Raw genomic sequence first — 22531 nt, forward strand, 5'->3', positions numbered from 1 at the left:
TTAGAAGAGAGCCAGTGGTCGTCAGATCTATTTTAGCTTCTATTTTTTTCTCCCTTCCCCCAGCACGTAGAGCATATTTAATTCAGGGTGCCACGAAATTGTAAAGCATTAGCTTTCACGAAGGACATTCACTCTGCCCTGTGCCAGCCTTCCAGGACATGACTCAAAGACTTTTAACAAAAGTGATGGCAAACTGTCCCTTTATGAGCCTGGTATTTTTCTAAGCGGGCCATTCAGATCTATAGATGCATGAGGGCGTGTGTGGGGTGGCTGCATGGGTATCTCTGCACACCCACATGCAAACAGCATACATCCTTTCTCCTTTTTCAGCGTTTTTTACACTATTGCTTCGGTTGAAGTGGTCTGTCCAACCCACTCAAAGATGTGCCCTTTTCTCCTCCTCCTCCTCCTCTGTGCAGCGGTGGCTATGTTGAGGAAAAAAAAAAAAAAAAAACCAAACCAAAAAAACTGCTTTAACAACTTCCAGCAAGACCGTTGTCCAGCTCCTCTTATAATATCTGGCTGTTATCTGCCTCTTGCTTTTTGAGGGTTGAGTTTTTAGAAGATGTACACTTTGAAATGGGGGGGGGGTAGGTAGAGAGGCTGAGGGGGAAAGGGATGAATTTATACTTTCTGCTTTAAATTGAGGTCAAAGCAAAGAGAAAAAGGAAAGCCCACCCTTCCCACCAGCCAACCGAACACCACCAGAAGTGTGTCCTGATGAAGTTCTCTTCGTTTTCGAGATTATACATATATATATATAAAAGCATCTTTACCTGTAGGACCTTTGAAAGTACAAAGGGCACTATGCACTTTCCCATAGGATCCCATGCAGAATAACAAAGATTTGTAGGAACCTTATAGACAGAGCTTGAAGTTTCCAGAGACAGGATCTCGAATTTAGAAACACCTTCTTTCTCTCTGTCTCTCTGCCTCTGTGTCTCTCTTTTTTTCCCTTCCCTCCCCCCCCCCCCCCCCCCTTGCACCAGCCCACTGCAAAGCTCAATTGTTTCCTTTCAAAGGCAGAGATGGGCTCTGCTCGCCTGCAGAATAGGTCGCCTCTTTGCGGTACAACGTGTTAAAAAAAAAAAAAAAAAAAAAAAAAAAAAACACCAAAAAAAAAACCGGACAATGCGAAGGAAGGTTTGCCTGAGGAAAAAAAAAAAAAAATAAATAAAGGTTAAAAATGGTCCAACTCCTCCTCTCCACTTCCAAACCGACGGCTACCCGGGAAAAGCACAAATGCAACTCTGTTTTTAATCGTTTTCAGAAAGTAGCTAATCGCTATTCAAATGTGTGCAGAGAAGGGTTTGCTAAACTCTTTCTTTTTCTTTCTTTTTTTCAGAGAAAGTGTTTCCAAGTTATAAAATATACAGTCCGAGTCTGAAGTGTAAGGCTTTCAAATGAAAATCACTGATCTAAATTTACTCCTTTTAGATTTGCTTGAATGTGCTTGATGAGACGCTGGTTTGGTGTTTTACTGCATATGAGAGGATAATTTCTGGACATGTAAATAAAAGCATATTGCATGCGGGGAAAAGCGTAATATCTCGTTGTAAATGATGAATCACCTCGTGCAGAGGCAACCTATTCTTTATTTTAATACAAATAGGATCGAAAAAATATTCATTAATTTCTCTATTCTCTCTCTCTCTCTATCTATCCATCCATCTATCTATCCATCTGCTAAAATAGCGGATATATGCACTATATAGTATGTATATTTGATCACTGTATATCCACATATATATGTGTGGATGTATAAATATCTACACAAATGTGCATTTATATACACTCCTATATAAGTTGATCAGGTATACATGCATATGTAATGTGTAGTATACATGTGCCTACATATGCAAGAATATATATAATTTACATATATAAACGCGTCGATGTATATATGTCTGTACATGGAAAAAGTTGTGTGTTCGGAGATATATGTGTGTATATGTGCATGTATATGTACGCCTGTGTATGTGTAACTGCGTATATGTATATATTTTTATATGCCTGCATATAAGTCTAAGTCTATATATGTGTGTATATGTATATATATAGTCACATATATGTCTGTAGATATATGTAGCTATGTAACAGATAATGTTTTTTACTATCCGATTGAGGTAGACTTCTGCAGCCTATTGTTTCAGACAACAGATATAAGTTGCGATGGAAGAGGAACGTCGGATTTGGTGTCTGTCCCCCATTTCCAATTATAGATGGATCATTACAGACAGAGAAGTACTGAGAATCCAGACATCTGCTCTTCACATGAATGCACTCACCTCCTAGAGAACAGCCTGCCATCATGCTCTGGAAACTGGTTGAAAATGTCAAGTATGAAGATATCTATGAGGTGAGTATATAATATGCATATGAGTAAGAGAGTATATGTATATTTAAATATACATCTAGTATATAGATACAGGCATGACTATATAATACATATATAGCTCTACATCTACAAATAGGCAGATATAGAGACGCATACACCAACACACACAAGTATAGAGACGGAAAACCAAGAGTAAATGCTTAAATGCTTATTTATTTGCATATTTGTATTCAGCATGCCAAGTCCTTAACTTTTTTCTTTTTCTTTTTCTTTTTTTTTTTTTCATGGAAAAGCTGTTTGATGCGATTTAAAACATCAAAGAAATGATCTGGGGGTTGGAATGAGGCAACTTAAAGGCAAGAGTTTGATTGTTTAGACCTCGAATTAAATATAATTCGATTAAATATGGACAAATGTCGAGAGAAAAAAAAGCTGAAAATAGAAGAGAAACACATTCTTGTATTCAGGGACTGGATACATTTCTTTCTTTGCTTTCTTTCCTTTATTTTTTTATTTTGCAATTCCAAGCTAAGCTCAACCTGAATTTGGATTTTCCTTTCTTTTTCTTGTTTTCACAATCGGATACGTTTTTTACGACTTTTTATTTCTGTATGGCGATAGGTAAGATGTGCATGTATACATCCACTTGCACTAATTAAGCGGCACATACACACATTCTTGCACGTATGTGCGTACACACACCCGAACCGATACATTCAAAGGCAGCTCCGCATAGTCCGCGGAGACGAAAAGTTGTGTGCTTTATCCAGACCTCCTCGTTATTTTCGAGGTCCAAAAGCAGATCGAGAAAGGAGAAACAAACAATCAGACAAAAAAAAAAAAAAAAAAAACCACAGCGTAAACACTGCGAAACCTTTCTTAATTTTGCACGGTTTCCTGAGCCGGATCTTTCCCAAACGGGCTCCGCGAATATGCATTTCTTGTAAGTTAACCAGCCTGCTCGATTCGCTCCGAAACGGGAAAAAAAAAAAAAAAAAAAAAAGCGTAAGGAAAGGCGCTTTGCAAAATTACCTTTTCATTTTAATTTTTTTCTTTTATTCGTAGTTTTTTATTTGGAAGGGGTGGGGGGGGGTGTGTTTTCACGGCGATGGCGAGGAGAGATTTTCAAAAGGGCGCAATTCCCCAGCCCCAGAGCGGGGGCTGAGCCGTGGGGAGGCGGCTGGGTAAGGGCAGGGACCGGGGACCGGGCAGGGACCGGGGACCGGACCGGGGACCGGGGACCGGACCGGGGAGCGGGCAGGGACCGGGAGCGCAGCCCGGGGAAGCGCCGTCGGGGCCGGCGCCGGTGCCGGCTCTCCCCTCCGGGAGCGCTTTCGCACTTCCAGCGAGAAAACTCCCGGGAAAAAAAAAAAAAAAAAAAAAAAGGGGGGAGAAAAAGGCAGAAGGGGAGGGCAGAGCTCCGGTTTTTTTCACGACCGGAGGGGAAAGGACGGGCTGGAGGGAAGCGAGGAAGGGCTCCGCCGGTTGCGGGGGAGCGAAGTCGGCGCTCCCCCAAAAATCGGCCGTCAGGCTAATTATCAACCCCCAGCGATAGGCAGAATGAGCCCAGCCCGGCGTGTGTGTGCCGCTGAGCCCTGGCTGCTTTTCCCTCGCCATCCCCGGCCATTGTCTGTGCCCGCAGCGGCAGGCGACAAAACATCTCCCCTCCCTGGGCAGCGAGGTCGGGGAATGTCGGGGATTTGGGGTTGGGTTGGTTTTGGGGGTTTTTTTTTTGGTTTGCGTTTGGGTTCTTGGGGGGTTTTTTCCCACCCTCCTTTGGAAGCGGATTGGAGTTTTACGGACACTCGTGTTTCTAGATTGCCGTGGGAGAGAGGCAGAGTTGGGAGAGCGGTTGGGTGGGATTTGGCTGCGGGCAGGGTGTACCCTAGCTTGGGGGTGCGCTCCAAGACATTTTGTAACGTGGAGCCTTTAAAAAAAAAGAAAAAAAAATATTGTTGTTGATTTATTTTTTTTTAAGAGCTGAAGCCCCCTAGATTTATCTCGGAAAAATATGTTTCTCTTCTTTCCGATTTATAATTAACACCACGACGGTAGAGGCGTCTCAGCCACTTGAACTGAATCTGTTCCTAAAACAAAAGTGTGTGTGTGTGTGTGTGTGTGTGTGTGTGCGGGGGGCGGCGGGGGGGGCTGCTGTGGGAAGTGTGAGTCTATTTAGGAAGGAACGTAAGTTGAACTTTAACAGAAATGGCAGACAGTCCAGTTGAACGGGTTCCTGCAACATCAAAAAGGTTTTATATCGCCCCTGGCTTCGCCTCAAAACTATGAATTTACTATCCTTTAAAATTCACTGCATACATTTTACATTTGGGTGAAAATCGGGAGATATATGTACATATATATTTATTTTTTTCATATCGGGCGGGAGGAACAGGATTCAGAAAAAAAAGTGGAGCCCAGCTTAGCGCAGATTCAAGTATTTATTCGGCTATTGCGAATAAATACGATCTGTAACATGCACCAGAAGGGCTTAATCTTCGCTGTAAATAGACGTATATTACAGTGACTGCACATTTCTTCTTCCATTTCTTAAATAAAAAAGGGAAGGATTAGAAAAGCCTCTTTTCCGTCATTATTTGTTTTTTAAAAAAAAAACAAAAACAAAAAAAAAAAAAACCCAAACAACTGCAGGAACAAAAGCACCAAAGGCAATCAATTCCTCGTATTAGGAATGTATAATTAAATGTAAAAAAAAAAAAAAAAAAAAAAAAAAGGAAATATGTTTTTTTCTTCTTCTTCGCCTCTAGCACTGCTTCATCTCACTTCCTTGCTCCAGCTCAGCAGTGTCGACTTTCCTCATCTTCCTCCGCTCGAGTTAATTGAAGTTATGCCTCTTCCTTGCTAAACTTTTTCCCCCCTCTCCCTCTCCCCAAACTCTGCCTCTGCCAGCCCCCCTCGTCTGATTACATCTAGTAATTCTCCACTGAATGAACGTCATTTACAATAGTAGGGGAGCTCTCGAGCTGGCTGCCAGCTTCACGCTCCATTTGGTCCTGCATTCTCCCTTTAAAGTAGTCGTGTAATATTAATAGTCATGAATATCAATTATTATGAGGCGGTGTAGAGAAGGAAAGGGAGGAAGGGGTAGCGGAGCAGTCTGAGCCTAGCCTTGGGTTGAAGAGGATTGTATTTGGGAGCTCAAAGGAAAAAAAAAAAAAAAAAAAAAAAAGGGAAAAAAAAAAAAAACAACAGAGAGGGAGGGGTAAATCATATATGTAGATAGAGGTTTCCAGGCTCGGTTTTGGGGGCATTGGTCTTTTTTTTTTTTTTCTTTTCTTTTTTTTTTTTTTTTTTGATGGATAGACTTCGAAATATCTCAAGCTGTTCTCCTGTGTCCAACACGTCCCTTTGCAGATCTCCTTGATATTTTTCCCTCCAATTATTAGTATTATCACCATTATTTTATTTTTAGCTATTACAAGACTTTTTTTATTTCCAGATGTTAGTCCACACCTATTCCGCCATGGTGAGTTTGGATCCATGTTGTACTAGAATTGCATGTTCTCTCTCTCTCTCTCGATCTGTTGTGTCTCTCTCTCCCTCTCTCTCTCTTTTTAAACGCCTTTGGCTTGGTAATTTAGCACAATAATTGGAGGAGGCTTGCAGCTGCTTCTCCCTTTTTGCATTGTGTGTTCTCGATTTGAGCTAGGGGAGTTTGGGGGGAGAGCAGGGGAAAAAAAAAAACTTTTTTTCCTTTTTTTTTTTTTTTTAACCATGTGTGTCATTGCTTGTGGGGTTTTGAGCTACACTTTGTGGAATAGATATTTTTCTTGTTTACTTTTAGCCTCACAGCTTCAGCGCGATGGAGTTGGACAAAACTCCTCTCCCACCTTTTCTCTGAAGCCTCCACACACTCCCCCCCCCACCCCCCACGTCCCCCCACACACCCCAAAGACTTTTCATTACAATTAACCCCCACCCCATTCTCCGGAATATAATACTGGAAAAGGAGACAAAAGACACTGGAAGTTGCTGCAGAAATCATAGCGACTGGATTTGTTCAGTACCGATGTTTCATTTTTACTTTATTTGATTAATTTTTTTTCTTTTTAAAGAGGTGGACTCTCTTTATACAAAGAGCCCCCGTGATTTTTATTTTGGGGGTTTTTGTTTGGTTTTTTTTTCCAAGTCATTTTTCGCACAACTTCTTACCTCGGAGTCCTCCGAGAAGTGCAACTTTCTTTTTGGTCTTTTCCAGGTGAAGATGGGTTGTTGATTTTGAGTTTCAGGACTTCAGCAGAGGGAATAAACAGATGTTTGGAAACTTTAGGCAGGACAAGGGGTGGGTTGTTCGGAAGGATGGGTGGCTTGGGGCTTCCTACTTTTGCATTTTCTTTTTTTTTTTTTTTTTTACCTTTGGTTTTATTTGGGGGGCTGCTGGAGTGGGAATCGTATTACTGGACTGAAGTCACAGATCACACACGCATATGGAGCACTAGTCCTACATTTTTAATTCTGACACTTAGCATTTCTCCCTCACACTCCCCCCTTCCACCTCCTTGCTAGTTACTGGGAATAGACAGGATCTGGGTCTGGAACATTTCTAATCCGTGGCGGGGAAGGGGGCACATCCGAACCCTAGTTTACAGCTGCTGACATTTGTAATTGATTTTATTGTGGGGTGGGTTTGTGCTCCTTTTACTTTTTTTTTTTTTTTAAAAAAAAAAAAAGGTCCTCTTTTTTTGTTGTTCTTATTTCATTCCCCTTGTAGGACCGGCATGATGGAGTGCCCAGCCACAGTTCCAGGCTGTCCCAGCTGGGATCCGTCTCACAGGGACCCTACTCCAGCGCTCCTCCGCTCTCTCACACCCCATCCTCGGATTTCCAGCCGCCTTATTTCCCACCCCCCTACCAGCCTCTTCCTTACCACCAAAGCCAGGACCCTTACTCCCATGTCAATGACCCCTACTCCCTAAACCCCTTGCATCAACCCCAGCAGCACCCCTGGGGACAGAGGCAGAGGCAAGAGGTGGGATCAGAAACGGGGTCACTGCTGCCACAGCCTCGGGCCGCCCTGCCCCAGCTCTCGGGACTGGACCCCAGGCGGGACTACCACTCTGTAAGGAGGCCAGACGTCCTCCTGCACTCAGCTCACCATGGCCTTGACTCCGGCATGGGGGACAGCCTTTCTCTGCATGGCATCGGACACCCAGGGATGGAGGAGGTCCAGGTAAGGCACGGCTTTTCTTTCTCCTGGGCAATGCAGATGCTGCCTTCCAGGTTGGAGCCCCCATCCCTCAGCAATATTCGGGGGGGGGGGGGGGGGTGGAGTACCATCCTTTTTGCGCCCTGGGATTCGAGTTGTGATACTCCCCCTCCCTCGCCTTTTCTCTTCTTTTCTTTTTTTTTTTTTAAAAAAAAGAGAAGTTATTTCATCGCTGTCACGCACAGGCTCAGCTTTGTAAACCCTCCCCTACATGGCAAGCCAGCAGAGTGCAGGGGGAAGGCAGACATACTGCTCTAAATATTCCACGTGTTTCAAAAGCTGGCAGAGTTTAAGCCTGGCTTTTCGAATTCCAGTTATTTCCCATGCAATCTCAGCTTCCCCCCTCCCCCCACCCCAAACCAATTTCCTGCAGTTCAGGGATTTTGATGAAACTGTCAAATTACTGCATTTCTCAACCGGGAGGGAGGGAAAATATAAACAAAACCCAAACCAGAAGCAATAACCGGTGATCAGCCCCCCCCCCCCCCCCGCCCCCCTTTTTTTTTTAGTATAATTGGTAGGGTAGCACTGATTTTAGATAGTTTTATTCCCCCTTTTGGGTAACAAAGGAGTTTCACCGGGCTCAAAGCACAGTATTTCCCAGCCTTCTCCCATCCCACGCGAAACTCATCATCACGTGTTATTTCCTAAAAACAGAAAGGCCCTTAACAGCTTCGGTGCTGGGATGGTTTGTACCTTGTTGAAGCAGGGGATGGCCAACCGGTGGGGACCCCCGAGTCGGGGGCTGGAGCTTCCCGGGGCCAGGTCCTGCATCAGGCTTTACTAGTCGGGATTTGGGGGTTCCCCTCCATTCCTTCCCCCCTCCCCCTCAAATCTATGTATCATATATATGTATCTATAATTAGACTTGGGATAAATAAAGATCTGGACTACTGGATGAGATACGGACTTCAAAGTTCCAGAAAGGGGAAAAGAAAGGAGAAGAGAGGAGGTTGAGAAGGAAAAAAAAAAAAAAAAAAAAAAAAAAGCCCTGAAAAAGGATCCTGCTGAACATTATAGGAATCAGCGGCGGAGAAGCGGGGGGGCCGTATTGCCTTGGCTTGAGGCTTGTCTTAGGGCTTCACTGGAAAATCGCCGAGCTTTGCTGGGGCGAGTTGCTTTAGAAATAGAAAGGATTTTCTGGCTGGATTTGCTCCTGCCTCCGAGCTCAGTGGCCGTCGGGTCGCTGGTTTCTGCGGGTTTCCAAGCTGCTTTTGAGACCTGGGGGCAGCCCCTGACCCCCACGGGCACGATGCTCAGGTCTCGTCTCGCATTCCTGGCTCAAACTGGCTTGCAGGTCAAGGCGAGTTTTACCTCTGCGAATGCAGGAAGGGGATCGCTCTCTTTCTTTCTCTCTACGACCGATAGACGTTAAGTACTGTTTGTGCTTTGATATTTACACTTTCCCCGAAGAAAAGCCGGTAATTGTTTGCTCTTGTGAGAAAGAGAGAGAGAGGAGAGGTGAAGGAAAGGGAAAGAGCTAAAAAAGAGAGAAGAAGAAAAATGTAAAAGGGATAAAAGAGTGAGAAGAGAAAGGAGAAAACGGAGAGAAAGGGGGAGACTGGAGAAGGGAGAGAGAAGAAAGGGGGAGAGAGAAAGAGGGGGGAGAGGGAGAAAGGGAGAGATAAAGAAAGAAGGAGGGAAAAGGAAAGAAGGAAGAGTCCTGCTCAGCTCAAATAAAGCAGCTCTCCCTCCTTTTTCCAATAAAACAGCCCTTCTGCGGGCAGGGCGCAGCACTCCCGGAAAGTGCGTCCCACCGACGGCTCCGAGCGCAGCCGCGCGTCCCGCCGCCACCCGCGGGCCGGGGCCGGGGCCGGGGCTGGGGCCGGGATGCGATTCGATGGATGGGGATGGGATGGGGATGGGATGGGGATGGGCCGGGGCAGACGAGGCTGTGGGTCAGCAGGGCGGGGGTTCTTGTTTTGGGGTGCTGACGTCGCGGGAAATGGAAGAGGCCTTTTCTTTCTAAAAGTTTGGTCTCAGGCTGGGGGAGGAGGGGAAGAGGGAGAGGAGGGTATCCCAAGGAGAAACACGTGAAGGAGGAAGTGTCCAACTGCAAGTTAACACAGGCTGGAGGGAAAGCTCCTACCGTTCAGCATTTTCTATTCTTGTCCCCCCATTAGTGACAGATGAAGTTGGGCAGTCTTCCACCCCGATTTTTAATATGGATTTATCCTACATCCAAGGAATCCGTTCCAGCTACAGAGATTCCTGCTTAGGTGACATATACTTATTATCCACGAACACTAGAGAGACTTACCGGGACGGGTCCCAAATATTATTTTTTGTTCCTTTTTTGGTAGTCCAAAAAGTTGAGCCGATATCTAGGTACATAGTTGGATAAAGATGTGTCTCTTTGCTTTAGCTTATGCATGTCTGATCAAATACGTGCCGTGAGAATGGGTTGGCCTGACAAGGGAGAGACAGAGAAAGAGAGTGCGTGACAGAAAGAAACAGTAGTTATTTTATAAACACCAAATCCAGGCCATGTGTGAGCCATTGTCCAGGGGTAGAATTAAGTGATTGTAACACGATAGCGCTCTTACAATAAGTAAACAGGACGTATTGTATTGCTATTGCTGCCCTTTTCGAGAGGAATTTTCAATCTGCGATTTACAGCCCTCAGACAGGGAACAGAGAAGCCAAGACCTACTTATTGAAAACAAATTTGCATCATTTAATAGGGATTCTGAAAAACACCATTGCCACCCCAGTTGTTTTTGTTGTATGTGTGTGGGGGGATGTTTGGTTGCTTGGGTTGGTTTTTTTTTTTTTTCCCCGGCTAGGCAGAAGTAGGGGTTTACTAGGAAAAGATAGGATAAAGAAAATAAACAGGGGGAAATCTAGATTCTTTAAAGGAAAACAAAAAGCTCAGTCGTCAGGGGTTTTCCTCAGATATAGCCCTAGCTGTCGAATAAGGCGTATATATATGGTATAAAGGAAGCTCCTTGCTATCAGATTATTGGAGGAGAGGAGGGAGGGGAATCTTCCTCTCCAGATTTTCTAAGTATATTTGAAGACTCATCACCTTTCCCCTCCCTGCACACACACCTCCACTCCTCCTCCTCCTCCTCCTCACTCACACTGCCGGCCCCGCTCCTATGTGCTAGCTACAGACACGGAAAGTTAAGTTGCACCAAAACACGCAAGTCTCTTATAAAGTAACCCCTGGTATCACTTTTAACTAAAGAAGTCTAGTAATTAAAAGTCTGAGTTGTTTTTCCACGTTTCCGCATGCAGTCCTAATTAAATCTTTACGATCCTCTCTGTGACTATTAACTGCCAGCATGCTGAGCGAATATCCTGTACAAAAACCCAGCAGGAGGGCGTAATTAGATAGAAAATCAGACAGGAGTCTTCTCATTAACTACAACAACTAACCCACGTTGCTGATGGAGCGAGCGGAGTGCACGCACACACATAAAGCGTGTGCACAACCATCGACTCCAGAGATAAGGTGAGATAAGGAGGGGGAAAAAAAAAAAAAAGAAAAGAAAAGGAAAGATGGCGTTTCATATTTACCTCCAATTCTGTGCCATCGAGGAGCACCACGATGCACTCCAGCAGGCTGCAGGATTTGCTCATCATCCCTCTTTGGGAGCTGCTCAGGGAAAGGAGGGAAGACTTTGTAATTTTATTTTGTGCCCTTTAGGTATGTAGCCTATTGATTACGAGAGAGACACAGCCATGCACAAACACACGACAGAAGGAACCCACCGTGTGTGTGTGTGTGTGTGTGCTCGTTTGAGCCGGGATTCAGGGAAAATGAAAGGAAAGGTCTCATAGAAAATATTGTTCCGTCACATTTTGGGGAGATGTAATTTTCTCCTAAACCGTATTCCATCTTGAACGTCTCTGCTGAGCAGAGAGAGAGCTGGAGATAAGGGCTGGATCCGGGTGAGCTCAGCCTCTCGGTGTAGCAAAGATAAAGTTAAAATAATAGGGAAGAAAATAATTGCTTTGCTGTAAAGATGTTTTCCTTACTAGGGAAAAAATGTGACAACTCCCCAAATATGCAATAACCTGGAAAAAACCCAAGCCCTAGACAGTAATGAGAAAAATAAAATAATAAAACCAAGAAACCCACAGGTCCTCCCTTTCTCTGAAACCCAGAATTTACCCTAAAACGGAACCTGTCGTAATCCTGAAATAAATTGCTCTTATGACACCTCTTCTCTTTGGGAGACTATTTTGCTTTGCCGACCGCAGACTCAGCGGTAATTTTTGTTTGTTTGTTTGTTTTTGTGTATCCCACTTTCGTGTTGAGAAATGAAACCCAACATTTATTCTGTCCTCTGTGCCCGTCTTTGTTCTCTTCCCTGCTCAAGAAGTTAATGCCATAATAACAGGTGTGCTCCTAAGCGGGCTGGAAAGAAAGAAAAAAAGAAAAAAAGGAGGGGAAAAAAAAAAAAAAGGCTTTGAAAATGAGATCGGGAGACTTTTTCTAAGCAATCAATTTAATAGTTCATACCTTTGATAATGGATATTCCTGCTCCCCCCCTCCCCGTCCCCACTGATTCAGGACATGGAAGCAACCTCGGGAGCTGTAAATCTCTTTCTGCTTGTACCCTATACGATGTGGGCGTTGCGCTGCACTCCGAATTGCTCAGGCTTTAATTAAAAGTCCATAATGTAAACTATTATATATAAAAAGTAAATGGCCCTTGAATTATTAAGATGTAGCAGGGTTACACAAACAAACAAAACCAAACCAAACCAGAAAAAAAAAAAAAAAAAAAGGAGGGAGGGGGAGGAAAGGGGAGGGAGAATTTAAGTTGTCCTTAATCGTGTTCATTTATGTCATGCCATAGATCTTGCAGATGTTGCCAAATTGCCAGATTTTCAAAGGAAGAAATATAAAGCTTTATCGAATGCAAAGAAGTCTATGTGATATCTATGTTTTATAAGATAACAAAACCAGTATTGCACCCCATATGCTTCACACCTCTTTTTTTTATTAGAAGACTATATAATTTGTAAGAATTTAATTTCCTTGTCGATTTGGGGGAATAATAATAACAATAATAGTAGTAAAAAAAAATCCCTCCTCCCCTAGTGAATTAATATAAATGGAAATAACAGAAACTCCAGTTTGGAATGACATGATTTATGTACGCGATTCTTTAATATCCAGTCAATTTGAATAGTGATGTTTTTATATCCACAGTCAGTTGAAGATGCCAATAACAGCGGTATGAACTTATTGGACCAGTCTGTCATTAAAAAAGGTATGGATTATTCCAACAAGCTAGACAAACTTTTACTGTGTAGCAATATCTTCATGATATATTTTTACTTTGGGGCAATTAATTTATCCGGGAAGCAGGCATACATGGCAGCAAGATGAATAGTTGATCGGATCGGCAGATAGAGCGAAGGGAAAAGGAAAGAGATGTGAAAGGAAAAGTTGATATCCCCCCTCCCCCGTCCTTCAAAAGGTTTAAATACACAAATGCTCTCTCATGGAGCACCCCATGCCCAAATGCAGTTTCCACGGGCCCCCTCTTCTTCCTCCCCCCCCCCAATAGTCCTCGATGGGGACCCCTTGGCTTTTAATGGGGGAAGGGGGTTGATTCCCTTTGGGGGCTTAAATGCATTTCCCAGGCGAATCAGACGTGAAGGGGAGAGAAAGAAATGGCTATGGAGAGGCAGCCCCGACTTCTTTCCCCCCTTCCTCCAAGAATCCCCCCTTCCCCATGCCCATTTTTTAAATCTTTCTACATATGCGCACATGATTTAGTGTAACTGCAGAATCACCCCATACTGTTAAAGGGAATGTGATATTAACAAATGTTTGCAGTCTCTTGTACAGCTGTAAGCAAAATAATTAACTAATTAAACTAATTAAATGTAATTACAATAACTCATTTTGGGCGTATTGCAGCTGCTTAATTTTTTTACATTTCTCTGACAGTCACTCGAAGATGCTTGGCGATTAGTGTTGTGTTATGCTGATAGACATTAAACAGATCACACACTGCAAATGTAGGAAAAGCTATCTTTAATTATCTAAGGAGTTTCTATTTCTAGATTCAATTTTAAGTACCAGAGATGAGGCTTAGAAATGCTGTCCCTTATGCTTACTATCAACAGCACTTATCTCCAGGACCTTATTATTTGTCAAATGCGCACAAATACTTTAATAGAGATGATCTTCTAGGATGTAAAGCAAAATAACAGGGAGAGTGTTTATTTTAAATGTGTTCAAGGCAGCATGAGGTCCTTCTGTGTATTTATTGTTTTTTAATTCAAATCCTCGTGTACAGTCTCTCTCTCTCACACACACACACGATCAAGCTCTAGTTATTTGAGGGAGGACAGATGAAAACTTGAAGACCATTTGGCAGCATCATTTATGACCACCGGTTGAAAAGCCGAAGGTGGTTTTGAGAAGCAGAAAATTACTTACCTTAAAAAAAAAAAAAAAAAAAAAAAAAAGTTGTTTCTCCTGGTTTAGTTCAGCTTGAATGTTTAGCAGGTTTTTTGCTCTAGGTCTGTAACCTGATGGCTTCTGGTTGTATTTTTCTCTTTTTTTTTTTCCTCTCACTTTCCCTCCCCGCTCCTCCCCTCCCCACCCCCACTTGACACCTCATACACGATGTTTCCTCTTGGGTGTATTTGATTAATTGGTGCTTGATTTGTGGTCGAGAGATTCCTTTGTAACGTTGCTCCGTGCTTGCCTTTTGCTTTCGCAATCTGGGTTTGTTTTTTTTTTCGCAGAACACTCTTCTCTTGGTCACCCAGTCCAAAATACTCTTTTTTACTCCCTTTTTCCCTCTGTCTGTGCCTCTCCCTCCTTCAGATGGCGAGGACAGCAGAGATACTTAATGTGCATGCTGGGTGCTACAGTTAGATAGCGAATAGCACTAAAATGGGAATGTTAATGGTTCTATGGATTAGGTACAGATTTAGGTGTGCTTCTTGTGCATGGGCACTGCAACGGCCCCAGGTCGAGCAGCTGCCGCCTACAGAGACCCAGTCCATGTAGGTGGGATTACGTGTGCCTGTTTGCAGCCATAGGAAGAGATATTCCCAGTTTATCCATGATGAACAGGATACATATGCACTCTGGAAATTAGATTACTAAACCCTATCCTGAGATTCGTCTGCAACTGTTTTAAAGTCACTGTAGCAGTATTTTCTTCCTTGGAAGTAGTGCTGAGCTCTAAGAAACTTTCCAGCATAAAGGAATATTGTCAGCTCAGTGTCTTTTTGCACAGCAAGTTTCCTGGGTGCGGAGGAAGAAAAATGGGTAATAAATAGTAGGTCACGTTTGTGGCAGACAATATTTAATCAGGACGAGAGAAGGAGCAACACAGAGAGGGTTCAGTATCAATTTCGCTTTGTTCCCTGCAGTTTGTAGCTGTGAGGATGTACTTTGAAGTAAGAATAAGTTATTTAAACTCTGCAAGTCATTATTGCAGGCGGATGGCATAGATGGACAGATAGGTATTGACTGATTTTTGTGCAGTGGAGCACTCCCCGTGATACATATTTGCTAGACGAGGGTTGGAGGGGGTCTACTTCACCAAAACCTAGTTTAGTGCCTAAAATGCTTTAATTACATCGCAGTGGGAAAAGCATGCTGTGGACTTAAAGTCTAAACTTCATTATATCATCCAGACTGTAAGTGTCTGTTTCTTTGTGGTCTTTGAGGCCTGCGGAGGGAATTATCTATCTATGCAAACGGATTGCCAAAAATATTAAGGAAATTATACAGGGATTCATACACGGCTATCGATTTATCTCGCGTATCGATCCCGCGCAATAGATTACATATACACAGTCTCTTGTTATGTTTGCTATCTGAGCTTACTTGACATTTCTGAAGTAATTTAGTTAAGAGGAAATGAGTTGTTCCCAGTAGAGAGAGCAAACGAGTGGAGTGAAGGTAGCCAGCGTGATAAATGGCTCTTTCATTTGGAGATCTCCAGAGCTCGTTTAAGGCTAATTTTCTGTATTAGCCCCCTTTGAGCTATTAATGCAATAGGCAGGGACCGTGGCCCCTCGTCTCTTAGCTGCCCCATTAGAGCGAGCATTAAGCTACCAAGCCTGAACTCTACTGTGGTGGTGGTGGTGGTGGCGGTGAAATAATGAAAGGTGCTTTTTAAACTCCCCTAATCTAAACTGGCAGAGGGTGGTTAATACGATTTGAAGGGGAATGGTCAATGAACAATCAATAAACTAATAATGGGAAGGATGCGGTACATTAACAGTCTAAAAATCCAACGAGACATTAAAAAATCATCGTCAGCTCCTAGTTCCATTAAGATTTGGGTGGTGGCAGTGGGAGGGAGGGAGCCAGATAAATCATCAAGATGATAATAATCACCGAGAGCATTAATGCCAGATTTAACTCGGCTTTGAGAGCTTACCGGCTGCACGTTTTGAGGCCTTCCCCTCGATTTCTGCTGAAATGAAGGGAAGGTTTTCCGTGTGTCAGGAATAAAAGATCGAGTCCCCTTGTCAGCTGCTCATCTGAAATTTGCTTGGCAAAGTCTAATGGCGAAAGAAGTTGTCCTCCTGCAAAATCTTGCGTGGCCCGAGTCCCGAGTTAATTTTTTGTGACTCTGGGGCACGGTCAGTGACCTTAAAATGATCCTGATGTATTTATTTACTTTCAGCTGTTTCTGACCATCGTCTGCACACATCTGATTTAGCACGAAAGGCCAGTTTAACCCTAACACCTCAATTAATCGTCTTGCAAACACGCTCTATTGTTCACGCTATTTTAAAGGAACACGCGAAAGGAGGTGTCTTAACATTATTTTCAACTCCTGATAATACAGCATGAGATTCCTCCCCACCTCTTCTGGAAGTATCCGGATAAATGATTAACTGAAACCCACCTTGGCCCCAGCTTTTCAGGTGCTAGATCTGGGAATCGGAGATGTTGCCTCCCTGCCACTCAGTTTCGTGCTTTTTCCTGGATTACCCATTGAACCTTATGCTCCCCTTTAATTGAATGCAAAACAGTTTCGGGGGAATGAATTTCACTTTGAAATTTAGTCCCGGCTTTCAGGGGAAAGGGACTGCGGTGGAGGAGAGAGGGGTGGGGGGAAGAGGAGGAGACGAGAGGGACAGGAGGGAAGGGGACCCGAATACACACTTTCTGTATTTGTTCATTAAAATTAAAATAAGAGCCGGGTCTTTTACTGGCCATGGGAAAGACGCTACCCCCGGACTTTCTAGGTTTGGCTACCAAGTCGGGCCAAATCACCAGTTACAAGAAAGTCCTGTTGTTATAATGGACAAAGAACTTTTTACTTGTTTCGGGCCCAGTAGGCAGATAAAAAAAAAAAAGATTGGGAAGCAGTTCGATAGTTGATTAGTAATAAGTTTGTCCATGACGTTTGTTAGCAAGCAATATAAGAAACATTTCTGCTGATTGATTGTTTGATTGACTGATCGACTATCATATCATTCACCAGGGTTATTGCAACGGTATCCATAGCTTTGAGCCTTGTTATTCAGCTATTTTCAGGACATAATTCTATTTATTTGTTTATTTTCAGTGTTGCTAAAATGCCCTTTTATTTCCATTTTCTCTTGTACGCCTCCTTTTCTGGGCATTTTCACGCGTTTGTGGAGAGCAACCCAACAGAGAACCACCACCACAAAAAAAAAAAAAACCACAAAAAAACCCACCAAAAAAACAACCAAAAAAAAAACCCACCAAAAAACCCCTAAGACTTAATGTATGCACAGAAAATTGTAAACATGTAAAGAACTGAAAGCTTCATGCTGAGTTTCGCCATGCTCCATTTCCCCACCATTTCCTGCTGTCGTTTTAAAGCGATCTCACTCATCTAGAGATCCCGTTTGCAGGAACAGTATGCTTATAATTACTAACAAATCAAGCGGCTACTGTTGCTCTCCCGGTTTATTGATAAGCTGAAGAGAAATGGAAGGGGGAGAAATGACAAAGAGGCTGGAAGGAACCACAGGAGGAGAAAGAAAGAGAGAAAGAAAGAAACGGAGAAGAGAGAGAAGGCAGAGATTTTGGAAGGGGGAATTATGTATTTGGGAGTGCTCACATTCACACAGCAAATAGAGTTTGGGAGTGAAAGCAAATCGAGCAGTTTCTGCTGGGGATAACAAAACCTAAATGGGATAAAGTTAAAGCAGAAGTGGTGGGGACGCTGCATATATACGTGTGTGTTATTCTGCATTATTTCAGCAGTTATGGCAATCCCTAACCAACTGGGAAAGTTGACATCGACTAAAAATATACTCTGCATTACAGTTTACACGCACGCAGGGATCTGGCATATGCAGCTGCACCCACGGACGTGTATCTCTCTTCACACGTTATATTATCTCTGGTAATGTCTGGGCTATATCTGGAAAGCTATAGCCATGATAAACATATAGATATGATATAGATAGAGATAATTCATTCCATGGCAAACACTTTTTTGAGGCAGCATTAGGTAATTTACAGAAGATATAGAGCCTAGATAGAATACATCTCTCTGAAGCTATGAAATTGCAATAGATATGCTTACACCGCCTGGTAAGCTTCTAAAATGGGTTTAGAGTTATTAGACTCCAACTGATGGGGATGTTCATACGGTCATTTTCGAGGAGGCAGTGGTAGGAAGAAAAGCTGAGGAGCTCTCAGCATAGCAGGGAAGGGAGCCAGCCTGCTTCCCAAAAGCAATTTGCAAGGAAAAAAAAAATACTGAGCACGTGAAAATCCATATTTCAAAGGTTAACTAATGTAATGAGTGCTCCAAAAGGCCAAAGCGAGTGTGGTGAGGTACATTTAAGCATTGCACGGGTCCCTCTCTCTTTAGTGAGTTTGGACTAAGATCAGATGTTCGTGGAATTGCTGCCTCTTGTTTAATTTCTCAGTTCACTGGACAGTGACCTGATAAACTGGTCACTAAATATAGCCACTGTAAAGGTGTACTCGAACCACTGAGCCCGTGTGTTTGTCCGAAGAAAAAATGCCAGTCATGAAAATCTGTCTGGTGGCACTGCTTTAATATCTTTTTTTTTTTTTTTATTATTATTATTTTATTTTTTTTAAACTTTTTCTTGATGCTTCGTTCGAATGACGTTGCAGAACATCGTGCATGAAATAAGTGATATATCTCTGCATAATGGGGGAGGGAAGAGAGATATGTTTTTTTTTCTGCCTGCCAGTACTACCTCTGATACCCCAAACGATTCTTTTCCTATAGAATCAATGGCAAAAAAAGGTCCTATTAATAGCAACGAAAGCAGGAGCGGGCCTCTAACTCTTTTATAACTGTTTCTGTGCCGTTCTCAAACTATTTGAAACCGCCTTTATGAGCTGCATAAAGTGCCTAACTAAAAATAATAGAGAAATAGGAATCCATTTCACTTTCTGATTCCCTGAAGTAAAGCCACTCAAAATAATTTGTTTATACTGGAGACTATATACAAGGCATATGAAGCAATATGTATATCTAAAATCGACATGCCTTTTGGTTTTTAGCTGTTATAGAGCTTTTATTGTGGGGGTCTGGTCTGGCAGTAGGAAATGATCTGTAATAAAAACAGTGAAACACGGTTGTGTCTATTCCATACACTGAGGTTATAAAATTGGCAATTGCCCAGTAGTTAGCACTTGGTAATATATTAGGATACCCGATCTTATTGTTTAGCAGCTCCAGACGACTTAAATATCCCCTCAACCCTAATGGTTTGATTCTCCAGATATGTTGCAAATAAACAGGGGTTTTATGACTTAACTGACATGTATTATAACTACCTAAATAGCTGGCATATGTGCATAATAGAACCCTATTATTTGCCGAATTGGTTTTGCAATTGATTGAGTGGAAATGGGAGACTGTGAAGTAGTATCTGCTCGTCGAGGGTGTGTAATCAATTAGTATTCTCCTCTGAAACATGCCCGCTGGACTGCCAGGACTCTACCACCAGCAACACCCCCCCCCCGCAATTTGGGAGTATATTTTCTATAAGGAAACGCGTGTTGCCGCGATTCCGAGAGGAAGCAGCAGTAGCAGCTGTCAGCTCTTATTAACTCCTGCATAAAACATACCTTAAGTACGGTTTGTTATCAATTACTTGCAGAAATGAAACAACTGGGAAAATGCAGCGAGGCTCCCTATAAATTAAAGTGATTGGTTGATTGATTAGAGCACCTGCTGTAAATCATAACACTTACAATTATGAGGGAGCTATTTAAGTTCATTTGTAAACAAAATTCATGTCACGGGGGAATTGCTCTCATTTTTAGTTTAGCCATTTTTTTTGTTTATTTCGGAGTGTGTCTGGTTGCTATTATAGGAATTTGTGCCTTATAGTCCCCTTGGTTACTCTTAAAATAATCTCACTAGTTTTTCAGAGAGAAGAAATATTCCCTTTTATCGTGGACAGAATGACATGTTTTTATTTTGTGTAGTTTCGCTTTATTGTTCTGTTTTGGGGTTTCCCCCCCATAACTTCCTTTAAATACGTGTTACTGTAACGAGATCAGCTTTATTTAGGGGCGGGAGAGTTCCCACTACTTCACGGACAGCACAATATGATCAAGGTGGCGAATGCCTTGGTTAGACCAGATTTTTATTTTTTTTCCTGGTGTTCATTTTTCTGAAGGAAAAGACTCATTTTATTTCATAAACCAGACTTAATAAAAACACAAAGCAATAACAGAGCTGTCTTCTGGTTGCTGTATCCTCCAGCCTTGATACTTATTTAAGACAGCAACTCTCTTCGTGTAGTGAATTTATTCCTGGCTCAGCTGAGCAGTAATGGAAACATTAGCAAAAAAAGTAAATTTTCCTTTTTTTTTCCCCTCCAGAAAGGCGCTGTCCGTTGTACAAAAGGCATCGGGGGGCTCTGGGTGAGACACAGGCTCAAACCCGAAAGTTGCCAGGTGCTTGCCAATATGTATTTTATTTCCCAATTGATCAAACCCTGCATAGAGGCTGTACTGCACCACCCTTCTCTCCATCCATCATTCATGGAGCAATTTGCTAGAGGTTGGGGGAGCAGCACCCTTTAGGTTGCTGGAGGTAGCCAGAGATTCCAAATTCCCTTTCATTTTGCTGTTCTGTGCATGTCAGAGAGACTGTGGTTATCCTGTACTCCTTCGTGGCATGATGGTTTCTCTCTCCCCTCTTCCCCTTTTCTTTCTCCAGTTCCAGTTCCTCCAAAATCTGTTACTTCTTTGATGATGAATAAAGATGGCTTCCTGGGTGGAATTTCAGTCAATACCGGAGAGGTGTTTTGCTCTGTACCTGGCCGCTTGTCTTTGCTTAGTTCAACTTCAAAGTATAAAGTAACTGTGGGAGAAGTTCAAAGACGCCTTTCTCCTCCAGAGTGTCTGAATGCATCCCTCCTAGGAGGAGTACTTAGAAGGTAAGAGGCTGGGGCGAGTGTGTGAACATGCCCACGTGTGGGTATCCATGCATGCACCAGAAAGACTTGGTCAACTGTAAAGATGATTGCAAATACGCATTGATCTTACTGACGTAGCACGTGTGTGTAATATTCAGGGTAAGGTGGAAATTTGCTGTATTTGGGCATTGAGGTGAACATGTGGAGACCAGAGAAAGATTTGGCCTTGTACGTTTTCTATCAAAGCATCCCCAAATGAAGGAACGGAGACAAGAAGTTTTTTCACTCTTGTACCTGCACACACTTTCTGTCTTTTCTCCTTCTCCTCACGCTTCTCTCTAAGCAAAAGGACGAAATAAAATGCCGTGATAGGCATGTTGCAGTTAGGTGTTCCAGGATGAACCTGATGTATTCCAGGACCTGATGTATCTCTAGGGATTTCCTAGATAAATCCATGAGGTTTCCTCTATATGGCGATAACGAGAAGGCAATTAACATGGTGTCACACAAGACATTGTTGAAATGGCAGGGGATTAATAGGCAACCTGTAAGGTAGGTGAGTACCCGACTAAAGAAAGGCCATCAACAGATAGCTTTGAAAGTCAGAAACTTAGCGCTTCATCTAGAGAAGGTTGCTAGAGGAATTACTCACAGTCGGTCTTGAGGCCTTTGTCATTTAACTTTTGTGCAAATCACCCACTAATGTCCTGGTGGATTTTGCTGAGGACCTCAAAATAGCCGGCATTGTTGGTACTGAGGAAAAGGAGGAGCGAGGGATAACCTGGAGGCCTAGTTGCCACTCCATCACATCAAGCGGGAGGTTGTGCATTTAGGTACAAGGAACAAGAATTTAAGCTCCGAGGTCGTCAGCTGGAAAGACTAACAGAAGAAAGGCCTTTATCTTCTGGACGGTGACTGAAGGACTGTGAATTGTCCCTATGACTTGTCTGGAAGAAAGGTGAGCTAGGGCTCTATCTCTGGTCAGAACAGGGAAGAAATCATGACATGGTATAAGGTACAAGTTCACTCAAGCCAATGGAGAGCTGAGAGGGGATAAGGCTTCATTTTCTAGACGTGAGGTATACGTCGGACTGGAAAATAAAGCGCAACTTCGAGACAGAAACAAATGCGATTAATTTGGCCCTGAAAAAAATTTCAGGTCACGTTTAAAAGCTGCTAATCTTAGAGGAGGAAATATCTTGCCAACATCCATAGCAGCAATTGGGCAACAGTGACTCTAAGGCTTTTTTTTTTTTTTAAATTGTTTGCTCTGTTGTTTGGTTGTTGGTTTTTTGGTTTTGTGGGTTTTTTTATTCCCTGCAAAAAAAACCCTGTGATGACGTCAGGGGCTCCAGCTCCGTGTCTGGAGAGGAGGGGGGAAGTCCTGCTACATGCAGTCAGTCACCCAAATATACACGTGAGAATTAAGGTCTCCTAAAATAGATGCTGTTCCACGTGAATGTCTGTAATCAATGTTTAGCTGTGATCCTTGCCAGTGAGAGCAGCAGAGATTTTTACTTACAGATGCTAACCTGCCTGCTCACTCCGTACAGCTACAAATGGAGCAGGGAGAACATCTGAGAGATGCACTGTAGAAAATATAATTATCAAGGTAAAGAAACATCATTACG

The 22531-nt window shown here is 42.9% G+C and overlaps 1 protein-coding gene across 4 annotated transcripts in view; it reads left to right on the top strand.

Moving 5' to 3' along the window:
* The first annotated feature begins 1295 nt into the window (after positions 1 to 1295).
* Positions 1296 to 22531, top strand: part of TFAP2B (transcription factor AP-2 beta) — a 34419-nt gene continuing 13183 nt past the window's right edge. The window contains exons 1-6 of one of the 4 annotated variants that reach the window (XM_049819147.1): positions 1296 to 1390; positions 2131 to 2359; positions 5796 to 5822; positions 7068 to 7526; positions 12730 to 12790; positions 20702 to 20921. In XM_049819147.1, the coding sequence (XP_049675104.1) occupies positions 2279 to 2359; positions 5796 to 5822; positions 7068 to 7526; positions 12730 to 12790; positions 20702 to 20921 (848 nt within the window). In that variant the 5' untranslated portion in view covers positions 1296 to 1390; positions 2131 to 2278. Of the gene's footprint in view, positions 1391 to 2130; positions 2360 to 5117; positions 5181 to 5680; positions 5823 to 7067; positions 7527 to 12729; positions 12791 to 20701; positions 20922 to 22531 lie in introns of those variants that run through there. The other 3 variants (XM_049819143.1, XM_049819146.1, XM_049819145.1) reach the window with 3 other exon arrangements.

Source organism: Accipiter gentilis, chromosome 16, assembly GCF_929443795.1.
Source record: "Accipiter gentilis chromosome 16, bAccGen1.1, whole genome shotgun sequence".
Taxonomy (NCBI): Eukaryota; Metazoa; Chordata; class Aves; order Accipitriformes; family Accipitridae; genus Astur; species Astur gentilis.